The 14,968-nt window shown below is 45.4% G+C and overlaps 1 protein-coding gene across 2 annotated transcripts in view; it reads left to right on the forward strand.

Annotated features, from left to right (window-relative positions):
• Positions 1 to 14,968, forward strand: part of ARHGEF9 (Cdc42 guanine nucleotide exchange factor (GEF) 9) — a 56,168-nt gene that overhangs the window by 31,024 nt on the left and 10,176 nt on the right. For both annotated transcript variants that reach the window (XM_009999643.1, XM_009999642.1), the window contains exons 7-8: positions 9,832 to 10,075; positions 10,727 to 10,795. In XM_009999643.1, the coding sequence (XP_009997945.1) occupies positions 9,832 to 10,075; positions 10,727 to 10,795 (313 nt within the window). The remainder of the gene's footprint in view (positions 1 to 9,831; positions 10,076 to 10,726; positions 10,796 to 14,968) is intronic.

The following is a 14,968-nucleotide window of genomic DNA, read 5'->3' on the forward strand; positions in this document are numbered from 1 at the left end:
ATCCTAGTGACCACTTAATTTTGTACCTGTTATTTCAGGTGAGCGCTATGTGCAAAGTAACATGTCCCCCCACTCCCATGTAAGTTTGGGTTTCTTCAGAGCAGTTATGCTATTAGTAAACAGGGAGAACTGCTCCAGTTAAGCTGCTCTGTGTCTTTTGTGTGGCTCCAAAGCCAAGGCTTAAGCTACAGTCTCAGAAAACATAGTTTTTCATGTTGGATCTCACTTGTTCCATCAGCCATCCAGGCAGATGGCCTAGGAAAGTTTCTGCAGGACTCCTATCAAGTGCTACCAAGAATTGCTGTGTTTCTTTTTCCTACTGATCCATCTAGTGCTGCCTGTGTCTAAGGAATGAGGTCTGTTGGCTATGGTGGTATTTCTAGTATCCAGGCCTCTGCTTTCAGCAGCAGTTAACATATTTCCCTGTCTGCTTGGAACATGGCCTACTTTCCAGAAGCTTTACCGTCCCTTTCTGTTAATATCTGAAAATGTTTCAAGGTCATGGGGCTTTTTAATGTTGGATACCAGTCCAAGACATTTCTGTGAGGGAGGATAACTCTCAGGGGGATTGTTCTTGAGATGATCACCTTGTTGTTTCCCTGCTTGATACGCCTGCAGAAGATCATCTGTAATGCCAGGCCAGCTGTCTGACAGCCAGTAGCTCACTCATCAACTTTCATTGTATTTATTAGTTGTTCCCAAACACTTCAAGAAAGGTTTCAGCATCTGCTTGGCCTTTTGAAGTCGTGGGTGTCCACAGCTCACTGCAGGTTGCAATCACCCCCTTGTATCCTCTTACTCTCTTTTCTCATAAGAGTGAGCAGATGGGTGGGATGCTCAGCAGATGGGTGGGATGGGCTGTGAGCTACTGATGGGAGCAGCTCCTTGGATGTGAATGTACTTGTCTTCCCACTGGCTGCATCCACTAGGATTTTTCCAAGGGTTTTTGCAACGTGAGCAGAGCCAAGGGTCTGGCCCTGCTGATGGGTAGCTGGGGGATCACATTCGTGATGGTTTGCGTGCAAAGAACCAGATACTGGTGGTGTCATTCATGTCCAATATTGGACAGTGTGACTGTATTATATGACTGTAATGAACTAGTCACTGCTGTAGTTCAGCTGTCAGGAGAGGAGTGATGGCTCTGGTTGGATTCAGGGATGAAGCTCAGACCCTTCCCTGGTTGCCAGTGTAAGTTGTTCTGCCTCAGACTGAGAAATCCTGGGTGCATTTCCATGACCATCATGTCTTGGATACCTGATGGGACTTGAGACAGAGACCTAGTTTGTGAAAATGAGTAATTACAAGTGGCTGCATTCAAATGCACTTGACAGATGTTATCTCTGCCAGTATGGGGATATTTAAGGCTTTTTTCCAAGCAGGAAACTTGCACTAAGACTTAGAAGGGCTGCATGAATAAGAGCAGTAGCGGCAGGTGGAGGAGCTGACGCTGAGGCAGCCAGCTTTCCTTTCTGGCAAACGTCTTGCAAAGCAACTCCTGCAGGAAAATTTTCACAAATAAAACGGGTTTCTGAGCTCTACAGATAAATCTCTTTGCTTAGATGTTGTGCTGGACACTTCCTAATATCACCATTGAATTATTTGCTGGTGCTGGGAAGTGAGAAGTAAGTCTAATCGGATGAAACGGCCATATCAGCCACTGAGTGTTCAATGAACTGAACGCTGAAGTCCTGGTGGATGTAGATGGGTACCTTCCAGAACCTGTGTCAAAAGGGGAGCACTGAGTTAGTTCTGATAAAGAGCCATTGGGAGAGCTCATGATTTAGTTTTACTTTGCAAAGCTGGGGAACTTGCAGCCATTGGATTAATGTCAAACTCCTACTGAATTTTCTGCCTGTTTCCAGAACCAGAGGCTGGGACACTGCAGTGTGCATGAGTGGTGATTTCTTCAGAAAAGCCTGCCTAGGTTGGTTACCCTAATGCAAAAAGCATTTTGGAAAGGAAGAGGAGAATAAACTGTGTAGGAAGCAAGTATTGACCTCAGTTTGACTTACCATATGTCTATAATCAGGGAAGAAGAATACAGATTCCAGGATACTAACCATAATTACTAAGAAATGAAGGCAATCCTTGATGATGGTAGCATTAGAAGATGTTGCCTTAAAGGCACAAGGTCTCCTTATCACCCTGAAGTTGAGAGAGTTTGATACAGAAATGCTTCAAATTTGCAAATCATAGTACTTAACATCCAGGAGTGTGAAACACAGTATTAATTATTCTTGTAGCTCATTGTGTTGGGGATGCTCGAGGTGCTTATCATGTAGTAGATGAGGATCTTCTTTGTTCTGTTCTCAGTAATAGTTGGGATTTCCCCAGCGGGCTCGGGAGCGCTGCGGTGTCAGGTGGGAAATGCTGGTGTGGGGCACAAAGGGTTAATGGTGTCTGCACCAAATTATGCTTTTCTTTCACCAAGAGTCGAGCAGTCCTCCTTAGGGCTCCATGTTTAGGGTTTTCTGACAGTGCAGAAAGATCAGTGGCTGCATGAAACTCATTTAGTTTTCATTTGCACTTTTTATCTGTCGCTTGCAATCAAGAGGCAGCACAAACTCCAGCTTCTGGTTTATTGCTCTTACTGCCTTCCCCTGAGCTCTCGGAGCAAAGCAGGGTGGATGAGAAGTAAAATGAGACCAGTTTAATAGTAATAGCCAGACAGTCAGCCAGAAATAGCTGTGCTGTAGAACACAGAGTAAATAAAATAATCCTGTCAACCTCCATTGCGGTTTGAGTTTCCAAATTGGAAGATAAGAGACATTTCTGAGCCCTTTTAGTGTAAGAAGGTCTAGGGCCCATATTTCTTCTGTTACAAACATTGAGGTAATCTGTGTGCAGCAAAACAAGGGCCCTGCTTTTATTACAGGCTCAATAGGTCTAGCAGGGCTGACCAAGAACCTTGTTTGCAAACACAGAGCAGCACTGGGACGATTCTTATTACTTCAAGTGTTTTTTTGACCCACCAGGAACACTGTTTGACTTCTGCAGCACCTCCCAGCCCTTCTCTTTTCCTCCCAGTAATGCAGGTCTCTATGAAATGCCATGTTTTGCGTCAGACCTGGGTCCAGCCTGCAGCAGGGTGGGAAAATGGGTCAGGCTGTGTTTGGCTGGTAGCACACAGTAGCTCAGGAGAGGCTTGGTGTGTTCTGCACTGACAGGCAGGGCCTGCTGCTGTTTTAGCTAGTGACACAGCCTGGGATGGGCATGAAGATGAGGCAAAGGAAACACACCAGCCTTGTCACAGCCCCAAAGAGAAGTGTCAGATTAAGTTTTTAAGGAACAGTGTTTCCATGGTCCCACTTCGCCCCGTGTTCATGCCCAGCTGATGGGTTGGTGCTGTCTGCAGGCAAGAGGTTTCTGTGGGTCCCAGCAAGGCAGTTTCATCCTCCTGTCACTCCTTGGCCAGCAAGTAGCTGAACTCAAGGGATCAATTCCAGCAATTGATAGGAGATACATTAAAAACAGTTACGAAAAAGTACTTTAGCTTTCAGATGGAGCATATTCACCAAAAGAAAACATTCCTGTTAATAGAAGAGCACTGACTGCTTTTGCTCACTGACCTCCTGGCAGGGATGTACATGTGCTGCTGCTGTGCCCTGAGCACAGGTCTGCAGGACTCATGCCAAGGGGCTACCTGGAGCTCCCAGCCTGCAGTGGCTGCTGGCACCAGAGGCCAGTGCTGCCTGCCCACTGTCTGTTCTGCAGTGGCAGAAAGGGAAGAGGAGACTCCAGAGGGGTCACTGGAACATGGAGGTGTAGGGAGAAAAATACCAGCATCAGCCAGAGGAGGCAGCTGGAGGAGGGCAGGAGAAGTCTTTAGGTAAAATCAAGAAAGGGCTGAATTTAGAGTCCTTCACAGTCTGTGTTCTCTGGGTAGGGGACAAGTTTAGCCTACTCATGTAGCCATACAGGTAGGCAGGATGTTGTACAATATATTCTGTGCCTAATTTATTGCTCCTGTAATTGCAGTGGGTGTAAATTTGGCCCACAAGCAAAACCTCAAGAGCTGAAAATCCACTCCTCCTCCTGATGTGGCCTCTCAGCAGCACAATTTGAAGCCCCTGGGGAGACCAGAAAAGCAGAGTGACGTGTCTGCAGAAGGATTTCCCATCCCTTCCTGTGATTAGTTCTGTGGAAGTGCCCTCGCCTGGCCGCGGCGCAGCCAGTGTGACTGGGCTTGAGGTGGAACGAGGCATCGAAATGCCACTGATGTTCCACTAAATACACTGAACAAAAATAGCATCTCCACATAAATGCTTTCTGCTCCCGTCCTCCCCCACTCAGATCCCACACTGCAGCTTCATGGAGCTGCCGAGGATGAATCAAACATCTCTTTCCAAACTGAGGAGACAGACACTGCTGAATAATTTGGCAGGAATCTGCCGACCTCCCCAGCACAGCTGTCCTTGTGCAAGGAGGAGTTATGTAAACGGATACCGCGGAGATTTCGTTCCCCTCTTCCCATGGCAGCCCCTGGGGAGCCTTGTAACAGTTCAGCCCATTCTAGGAAGTCTGTGGTAGGAAGCAAGTGGCTGAGGTTGTGTCAGGGAGGTGGGGTTACATCCTCCTGTTTCCCATACTGTCCCTCCCTTGGAGCACATTCAGGTTGCTCTGGCTAAGCTCCACTTCCCTGCCCTGACAGGCTGGCTTGGCCCAAGCTGCTGTGTCCGACAGGGTGAGAGCAAAGCTCCCAGTCATCCACATCTAACCACTTTACAGGGATTACATTTATCTTCTGTTATCAAGAATATTTAGGACAAAAACATTTGAAAGGGTTCACTGAGTTTTAGGGTCTCATTTGGACAGCAGATAGGCCCAGTTTTGCAATGCACTCAGCTCCAGGGAGGTTAAGCAGAACAGTGCTTATATGTCCCATCTTAAAAATCAGCCTGCAGTGGGGTTAAGTTAAATGAACAAATGCTACAGAAAACCGTGTCCTTGGTGTTCATGAAAAGCAGGCTGGGCTGTTTGCTTCAAAGAGTCGCTTTAAGGTAAATTAGATTTTAAAAATGTAGGCTCTGAATCTTTTTTTAAAAAGCCAAAGAATGTTGAAAGCCCTCATGACTAAAGATACCCAAAGACATGGCAAAGTGGCAGCGTTCCATGCCCTCATTGCTCACGGCAGGCTGGGCAGAATGAAGACAGAGAGCAGGCAGACAGGAAAATCAGGACAAATTTCAGGAGTAAAATGAAAATCTGCTCCTTCCCTCTTCTTCCATTCTGCTCTGCAGTCCCTGCTCAGGTCAATGAGAAGTCCTCAGAGAGGTGTCTGAGACCCAAACCTTTGTGCAAAAGACAACTGAGCCTTTTCCAGTGGGTTGGAGTTTGGATGCAATTATTATGGACTCTGATTTAGTCTTTTCCCATTTCAGTATCATCTATTCATTAACTGTCAATATCAACTATTCACCAAGTTGCAGAGCTGGCCACATCTTTGGGTCCCCATTCTTCTTGGATACCTGAAGAACACATCATCCTCTGGGCAAAAACAGCCTGCAGGGTTTGCTGCTTTTCACACCAAGCACCCTGCTCCCTTGCTGTGTTTTCTGCAGTACCTTTCAACTGAGTTGTTTCAGGCAAGCCCTGGCTGTGCTTTGTGTGTATGCAGGGTGGTATTTCCAGTCCCTGAATGCTTACAGGGGCTGTTCCATCACCAGTGACATTTGTCACCCTAAACCATGACCTTGGGTAGGGTGGACTGAGGGGAGAAACCTGCCCCCAGCGGAACCTCCTCTTGCTCTGCCAGCTCCAATTCCACAGCTCCTGGAACACTGAGCTGTTCCTAGATGGCTCTGAGCTATTAAAGATCCCCCATCAGAGGCTTTCAATGTGTCTTTCACTGATTACTTATTCACAGCTCCCAGCTGCCCTGTAGAAGAAGCAAATATCATTATCCCATTACAGAGATGGGGAAGGACTGAGGGAGGAATTCATTTCAGCCAGGGGCCCCAGCCAGGCCCTGCAAGCTCCAGGAGCTGTGCTGGGAAGATCAGGCTGTATCCATGTGCTCAGAGTGCATAAGTAATCTCCAAGTCATTTTGAAGCTACTTTGCCTTTGGAATATGCAAGATTTTGATAACCAGGAGGGCCAACAACCTACATGTGCAATGAGAAACTTGTAATGGATTGTTCTGTGGATGGCATCTTTTCTATTGTCAGCTCGTAAAGAGGGATCTAATGACTCATGGCTGGAAATGGCTCTTTCTTCACTCGTGTTTTACAGATGATTTGTTTTACACATGAGAAGCAGAGTGTGACCTAGCACAGAGTAAACCATAGTACTTGAAAAAAAAACGGGCCATCCTAAAATCATAACCCTTGCTTAGGACCTCTCCATCTACCCACACCACGCACTAAGAAATAAATAGGAGTTTCTGAAATTCATGAAGATGGCTGCACAACAGCTAACAGAACAAACTACCTGGGACACACACCAGGTCCTCCAAGTGCTCAGCTGGGCCCTCTGATGGAGGGGAACCTTTCCTCCTTATGTGCTACTTAAGCCCTTCAGTAGCTTTTAATTCCAATACCAATTGACACAAGCAATCGACTGCATGGGTAGACTTTCCTTCTTGTCATTAATATTGTATTTCCTTGCAGCCTCATGGGGGGGTCTGACCCTTCACAGGGCCTTGCACAACCAAGCTGTGCAAAGGCAGTGCTCAGCATGCAGGGCTGTGGCCTGGGGTACTCATGGCAGGAGAAAAGAGATTGATGAAAGCTGAAGAGCAGGAGGAGAAAGCAGTGGTGAAGACAAGCAGAAGCCAGTTTAATAGTAAGAGTTATTGAACAGTCTGATTTACTGGTGCAATCCTTTCTGCAGCTATCCATATCCACTGCAGTGGGAAGTACATAATTCGTGGTGGGAGCTGCATCCAACTTCAGGTCTTCAGGTTTTCCAGTAAAAGGCCAGACTTGGATTCCTTATGATGGTCACAAACGAGGTTTATTTTTCTTTCAAGTGCAGCTAGAGAAAGTCACCTCCCCCACCAGTGACATGGGGAGATTTAAGTCAGACTGAGAGCAGGAGGAGGCCCAAGCAGGTCACACAGACAGGTACACCCCCTGAGCACAGCCACCACCTCAGGCACAGCCACTGCAGCTGCAAAGCTCCCACAGAGCAAACGCAGAGAGCAGAGTCCTGCTTGGTTTACGTAACGTGTCAAAACTTTGTTTTGTGCTCCCATCAAATATTACTTTTTTTAGCTGCTGCTTTTCCTTGTGAATCCTTAGTACATATTACGTGAACAGACTGCAGAGTATTATTCAGAAGAGCTTAATTAACCTCAGCTAGGGAGAGAAAAGGAAATCGCAGAAGCTGTAGGGTAAAAAAAGATCATATTTGGACAAATAAGTGCAAATGACCCAGATGCATCAATTTCCTGAAGAGCCACACGATGCAATCTGGATGCTGCCTGCAGAGCCTGCAGGTTCCTGTCACTGCTCCTTGTGCTTGTGTCCTGGGCTGTGTCCTGGGGCTTCTCCCACCCCTAATCTGTACGAATCCTACCTGCTCTCATCCCATTTTCTCCTCCATCTGTCACCTTTCTCTTAGACACCATCAGAATGCAGAGCTGGGAGGGCCCTGGGAGATTGGCTGTTGCCTTCACAGGATTAAGTACACTCAGCTCATCTCTGGTGGCTGTTTGTCTAACCTTATTTTTTTTTAATCTCCATGGAATGCTGTCCCAAGACTTCCCTGTTTTGTCTGTTCTAGTATTTAACTACTCTTACAGCTATAAATATTTTTTTTCCATGTATCTAATCTAATGCTCCCTTGTGGTAAATTAAGCCCAAGCCACAGGCAAAATTGAGAAGAATTGATCACCAGCCTCCTTAGAAGAGAAGCAGCTTTCACATATTGGAACACCAATAGCACACTCCCTCCTCTTTGTCCTTTCTAGATTAAACATCTCCATTTCTTTGGCCTTTCCCCACTGATCTGTTTTGAGAGTCTTTTTAAATCTTTTTGTGTTTTCCTGCATTTCTCTGATTTAACTACAAAAATAATGTTGGATGACCTTCAAAACTGGACAGTGCAGCCCAGCTAGTTGTCATCCTGGCTTAACTATGGACAGGATCGTGTTGAACACTATCCTAGCATAGTCACCATATAAACAAAGATAAAATCTGTATATATTTTTCTCCCTAGTTCTCTTGTATGTTACCCCTGGGATAACCAGGAGTAATAGCAGCAGCCTGGCCCAGCTGCCCTCAGCCTCAGCTCCTTTCAACACTGTGGCTACTTGTGTAGCTGATAGCTCCATTTGGTGTAAATGAATTTGCATGTAGTACTTGCTCCAGCCTGTTTAAACATCTCTCGTGTAGCCCAGATGAATTCCTAAATCTTACCAAAATCAGTGACAGTGTAAGCCAAGTGCATTGGCTGTGCTTCACCAGGGAGTCAAGTAATGTATGTTATTCTTTAAGAACTGTAGGAGTATATGCAATAAAATATCCACAGATCAAGTAATCATTGTTTCCCATATAATGGGTATTAAAATTTAGTCAATTAGGAAATAAGACCCATTTACTGAGTGTTGGGAAGAAGGGGTGAAGGAAGGACAAGGAGTAGGAAGTCCCTAACATATAAAAACTAACAGTATCCAGTTACAGTTATTAATCCGGTACATGGACTGAATTTTCTCCAAAGCAGGTGTGTGCAAAGTGTTCAGACATGCTATACACTGAGATGTTTACGTGCTCTACCGCTTTAAAGGGTTTCTTTAAAACTTGGGGTATGGGTGCTGGAGTTCCTGGTCAGTGGGTGGGGAGTGGTGCTGCTGTTGTGGCAGCAGGAAGGAAACTGAAGACCTGTGCTTGTTCCATCCTGCTGTTGTGTTCTCACCAATAATAATATTCCATGGGGCCATTTGATTTCCAAAAGCACTTGTATGATGCCATTACCTCCTTACTGCTCCTTCAGTAACTCCTAGGCAACACCATTATCTTCACATCCACTACTCAGCAACACCTGCAGAGCAGGGAGCTCTGCAGAAGTCTCATGGGAGGCAGCGATTGTCCCTGGAGGGGAGATGTGAGGAGCAGCTGGGTCAGACCAAACCCCAGGTGTTGTCCTTTCCAAGTATAATGACAGCACAAAACTGTTAAAACATTCACTTAGCAGTAGCTATTAAAAACAGCTTGTAATGTTTTCTAAATGAAAATCGGAGAGAAAAAAATGTACTGTGTGTAAGAAAAAAGCTAATGCAGTGCCCTGCATTTTCAGAGCCAGGTGAGACAGAGGGTTGTGATTATTTATTCTTATAATACCTTTTATAAACAAATCTATGCATAATAATGAATGTTACATGGAAAAGTATGTTTGATCCCATTTCACTTATCTCACTTGCAAGGACAGGCTGTTCAGTGTTGTGTGTGGGAAGTTTTTATCAGCAATGAGTCTGTTCTCCCTGTCTGGGAAGGAGAATCCTTGCTGGTTTAGCTAATTTGAGGAGCGTATCTTTTTTCCTATGAGACTTGTTACCAAGTTTTTTGAGAACATGGTGAAGATGAACACTATGTGTAAGAACTAGTCCAAGGCTCAAATTGAAACACAGGGCACAGTATTGATTTATCTGAACAAGTGTAGTGTGATGCTCACAGCCTTTTCTCAGCACTTCACTGGGAACAGAAAGATTTTGCAACATGAGGATTTGTATTTTGTTCTTTCGTGTCTGTGATTTACCCTATTTGTTTAGCCAGCAACAAAGGTATTCACAGCAGGTGAGGCTTGAGGAGTCTCGCCAGGTTTCACCGTTGCTGCTGAGTTCAGGCTCTGTGAGTATCTTATGATCAACCTCTCTCTCCTTTTCTCTGTAGGATCTGATACGAAGAGATATTCTGTATTACAAAGGTCGCATAGACATGGATAAATACGAAGTGGTGGATATAGAAGATGGGAGGGATGATGACTTCAATGTCAGCATGAAGAATGCCTTCAAACTTCATAACAAGGAGACTGAGGAAATGCACTTATTCTTTGCCAAGAAACTGGAGGAGAAGTTACGATGGCTTAGAGCTTTCAGAGAAGAAAGGAAGATGGTAAAAGAAGATGAAAAGATAGGTGAGGAATATGAAATAAATCTGAAAGGAGATTGTTGGTAATGCTTAATTTAGCCCCAACTATTGGAGAATTTTTTGTAGGAGACTTAAAATTCAGTCTCATGCAAATGTCCTTGGTTGCTTTCATAGTTATAAACAGGTCTCTTTCCAATTATTTACTGGTATTTTTGGCCCTCAGTAAAGAAATTCTGCCCATAGCTTCAAGCCTGGACCTCTGTGGGTTTTCTGGGAGCAGGAAGTCTTTGGCCACTTGACTTCAGAGTCTCCTGGCCACACTGTTTCTGCTCTGGTTAAGCACGTCTCATGCAGGGTAGGAGGACAACAGTCAGTGACTTATCAGCTGTCCCTGCCCTCTGCGTCAGCCCATAAATTGACTGTAACCCATGTCAGTTCAGGCTCAGTTTGTGCTGCTCAGCTATAAAGCACTGGGCATATTTATGATACTGTATAAGCAATAACGGGTCTAATCTTACTTTTCATGTAGCCCCTGCACAAGTGAGATTATAGAGCCCTGTCCTTTCGAGGAAGAGGCTGCTCTGCCACCCAGGGCGCCCCGTTTGCCAACCAGTGCAGAATATTCCCCCCTCCCCAGATGAAGCAGAGGCTTTGTGAGCAATCTTCTGAATTATCTTTGCCATGTTCCCTCTTTCAGGCTTTGAAATTTCTGAAAATCAAAAGCGTCAAGCGGCAATGACAGTAAAGAAAGTCAGTAAGCAAAAAGGTAACCGGCAACACGCACTGTGCCTGGTGATGTGAGGGTGGAGCGGGCTGGGCTGAATCCTGCTGGGTTAGGATCCAGCATCCCCCTTCAACTTCCCCCTCCCCTCTTTTTTTATAAAATACCGTTTGTGCTTTGTATCCTTTCTTAATGTATCTGTGGGCCAAATTAATCTCTGGTTTGATGTGGCTGAAGCCAGTGGAATTTCACCAGAGATGAATTTGATCTCGTGTCTCCAGTCTGATGTCCAGAAGCTGTCCCTGGGGGCAGGAATCTCTCTCAGTTGTTTATCTCAGGCTGAAATGGGAGTGAGTGCGGAGATGTGTAGGGGTTCTGCTAATTGCCAGTCTCCCAAAGCAAAGAAGGAAAGATGGCTAAAATACTGTAGATGGGGAGGGATCTACCCCTTTCCTATTCTTGGAAAGGGGATGCTCATGTTTCCTGGGGCTACCTCTAACTTTTTAAGGAGCACAGTAGCATCAGCTCTAGGAAATAAAGTCTCTTGGTAAAGACATCACAGCTCTCTTAACATCAGATTTGTTTCCCCACCCAGGCAGGCTACAGCCAAGTAATAAATGCCATGCTAGATGTTAAACACAGTCTCAACTGGCAAAACAACCAGTGTTAATTATGTCTCACAATAAGTCTTGCAGCTGCAGGTTTTGAAATACTAAATACAGAGGGAAAGTCAGAGAGGTCATTTTTCAAGTTTTCCAAAGCTTCACAAAGTCATAGACTTTGATTTGTTACCAAAGTACCATGGCACACCTAGGCCTGTAAATGAGTTTTGAAAGAACTCATCACTTCTGGGCTATAGTCAGTTCCAGGTGGAGTTGTCCCTGCTCTGTGCAGGCACTGGGTTGTTTTTTGCAGAAGCTGAAGGAGCTCTTTGCTTTCTGCCTCACCTGTGTGTTGTCTACTGGCTTCGCTGGTCCAGTAGTGGTTTGCTAGGCTGACTGTAAACTCCTTGGTTTGCTGTGTCTCTCCATTGTCATTAGCCTTCTCCTCTCTACTAACTTCCTATGTTGTCTTCTGAGATGTTACCTAAAAGCTCTCCTGGCCAGATTTTTCTGAGCTCACAGTGTGCACACACCCCAAACCAGGCGCAGGGACACGTACCTGGCACAAGGTGTGGGCAGGTCAGGCAGCAGGGGACGTGTCTCCAGGAGGATTGGGCAGCCTCACCTCTCCCCACTGGCATGTTCAACCCTCAGCATGGAGGCAACCACAGAGGTGGCGGCAGCTGGAAAATTAGAGTCAGACTTGCATGATGGCCATGACACAAACAGTTGAAATTCTTATTTTTTATTAGTTAATTATATTATTAATTAATTACAGTATTAATTAATAACTGTTCTGTTCAGTCAATAAGTGACACAGTTCAAAGGTGCCTGAGCATGCCTACCAGTACTCCCACTTAAATCACTTGACTTGCATCCCAAGAATACAATATTCCTAACTGCACTTATTTCTTACACAGTAATTGCTCTCTCATTCCCTCTCTTTCTCTCTCTTTCTCTCTGAGATGAATAGGAGGGGCCATTATCTTTAGACTTCTCTGACTATAAAATTAATTAGCTCCTAAAACACCAGTCAGCATTTTTTAAATGAAGAACAAGCTTATGCTATAGTGTTGGCAGCTCTATTTATGAGATTAGGTCCTTGAGTCAGGCAGAAATTGAGTCAGACCCCAAGCATCCAGTTCAGCAAAGCCTGGTTGTTTTACTGAAGGCATGAAATCTGCAAAACAAAAGATAGAGTCATTAAATTTGTAGCTTGATTTCTTTTGTCCTACATCATGGTAATCACAGCCCAGTCTCAGATTAATGAAATGAAGTACTGGCACTGAATGTTTTGCTGAAAACTCTTGGTTTTCTGATTTGGGTTTGTCTTGTGCCCATGACCCAAGAAGAGGCACAAGGCTGCTGGAGCAGGGAGCTGGTGGCATTGCTCCCAAAGGGAGGTAGAAGGAAATACCTTAGAGTTGGCTTTTAGTGACTGATTTTGAATCTTGCCATATGCATTTTACATATATTGCAAAATATTTTTTTTGTAACCACCTTGGCAGGCAGTTGTGGCTGTTGCTGAGGCACAGCCCTTGGGGCTGGGAGCAGGCAGACTTTTGTGCCTGTGCCAGGAGGTTGCTGCATGCAAGCACTTTTGGAAGGGGCTTTAAGTTGTTGGTAGAGCATCAGTTCTACCTGGAAAGCCATGAAGCCTTGTAGGAGCAGGAGTGCTTCCACTGCAATCAAATGAACTGTTTATTCATTTGGATGTGGGGACTTTGCAGGACAGGCCTCAGTGGCTGCTGCAGGGCTGGAGGCTCAACAGCCTGACCCAACAAGTCAAGAGCCCTGCTCCTGTGTCTGTGGGTGCCTGTTACACACTTGTTTCCAGATTATCTCAATTTTTCCCTCCACCCTCAAATGGGAAACCATGGTAATTTCCCTGTCACAGAATACGTAAGGAAGAGAGAAAAGCTGTGAAGGAGGTGAAATGGAAAATGCAATCAACTTTGTTAGAGGTGAAGCATAAAAACATTTTTCAAATAGTATATGCTGGTTATTTCATGGGCAGTTGTACCCCACCTCCCAGGAGCACTGCTCTGGAGCTGCTGGCACGTGTCTGGAAAGGCAGGCGAGGGAGAGACATGGAGAGGTCAGTGACAGCAGCAGAAGAGACCTCAAACCTCTGCTTTTTAAACTAATGCAAACTTTATTCAGGTGATTAAGAGAGAACACAACTCTCCTTTTTGAGTAATTTTTTAATCCCAAAATGAGGGTCCTCTGTGGGGCACCAGGCAGCCCCCTCTGGAAGCAGCCCCCTCCCATTGCTCAGGAGTGGCTGCCTGGTGCAGAGCCCCATTCCTAATGCACAAGGTCAGATTTCAGCAATATACTGGGATTTGCACTTCTTATTGGATTGGGCAAAACATAATGATATTAGACCAGGTGCCTTAAGACAGCAGTAAACCGATTTTTTGCCTTCCTTAAGTCCGTTTGACATAAAGTAAATGGGTGATGTTGGCCCTGCACCTTAGCAACAGGTAGAGCAAAGGCCTGTTGGTTGTTTTTTATTTTTGCATTGATTGTTGAAGGTTTTGCCTCTCAGTTATTGCCCTTTACCTTCCTCCAGTTTCAGTGTGGTAACTGGGAATACAATTCAGTGTAGTGTCTCCTAGAAATAGAAAAGTAACAGAGAAGTGCATTTGTCTTGACTTGGAAACAAGAAACCCCACCGCCCTTTTGAAGCCCCAGCCAATCAATCCATTGTGCAGCTTTTTGAGGTGCCGATGGGGCCCTTCCCTGCCTGCGCTGACACCGCAATGCTGAGATCACACCGAGTTGTGCTCCCAGAGTCGTGCTCATTATTGAATGAAGCAGTGGAAATAAGGCTAAAGTTCCCTTGAAAATGGATCCCTTGTGGATCTCCAGTCCATCCTTACTGTAGACACAGGATTACCCAGAGTAGTTTTTCCATTTCTAAGCATGTGGAAACTGAAGGCTCCTTTAGTGCCTTTGTCCATCAGTCGCTTCTGTTCTGCCGGCTACTTTTAATCTCTTCACCAACAGTCAGTGTTTGCAGCTTTCAGAAACATTCAGTGACTTTTCTAAACACCAGCTTTGTCCCCGCGTGTCCACACGCAGGACAGCTTGTACAGGCAAGGGATTTTTGCTCATGCTCCTAGAAGCTGTCAGCTGTGGGTGTCAGGGAGGTTAGAGGTTCCAGGGAAGGAGACCCCATTCTTGAAGCACTGTTTCCCACGGAAGTTTCCATTTTGGAAAAAAGCAACTTTTGTTCAAATACAACAACATGATCTTAGTGCTAGATGGGAGTGTTTCCCACCCCCAGAGGGCTCTTCAGACCTATGCTATGAGCCAGATCCTTTGTGCATCTCTCTGTCCTGCGTATTCTTCTCTGCACTGTGCCACAGCTTCACCACAGCAGATGCCCTCAGCCCAGACAAGTCTTCAGCTGGTGGTCTGGGATTTTCAGAAGGAGGAAAACACAGATTCAGTCACCATCACTCCTAGCCCTGAGCTTAGAAGGATGCTGTCATTAAATCTGCCCATAAATACTCAGCTACACAAACCCAGCAGGGGTTAAATCATCAGCAAGCATGAACTGCTTTGGCCTGCAGTAAAACACCCTCTGAATCACTGAATTTTCCTGCTG

Source organism: Chaetura pelagica, unplaced genomic scaffold (assembly GCF_000747805.2).
Source record: "Chaetura pelagica isolate M959 unplaced genomic scaffold, ChaPel_1.0 scaffold456, whole genome shotgun sequence".
Taxonomy (NCBI): Eukaryota; Metazoa; Chordata; class Aves; order Apodiformes; family Apodidae; genus Chaetura; species Chaetura pelagica.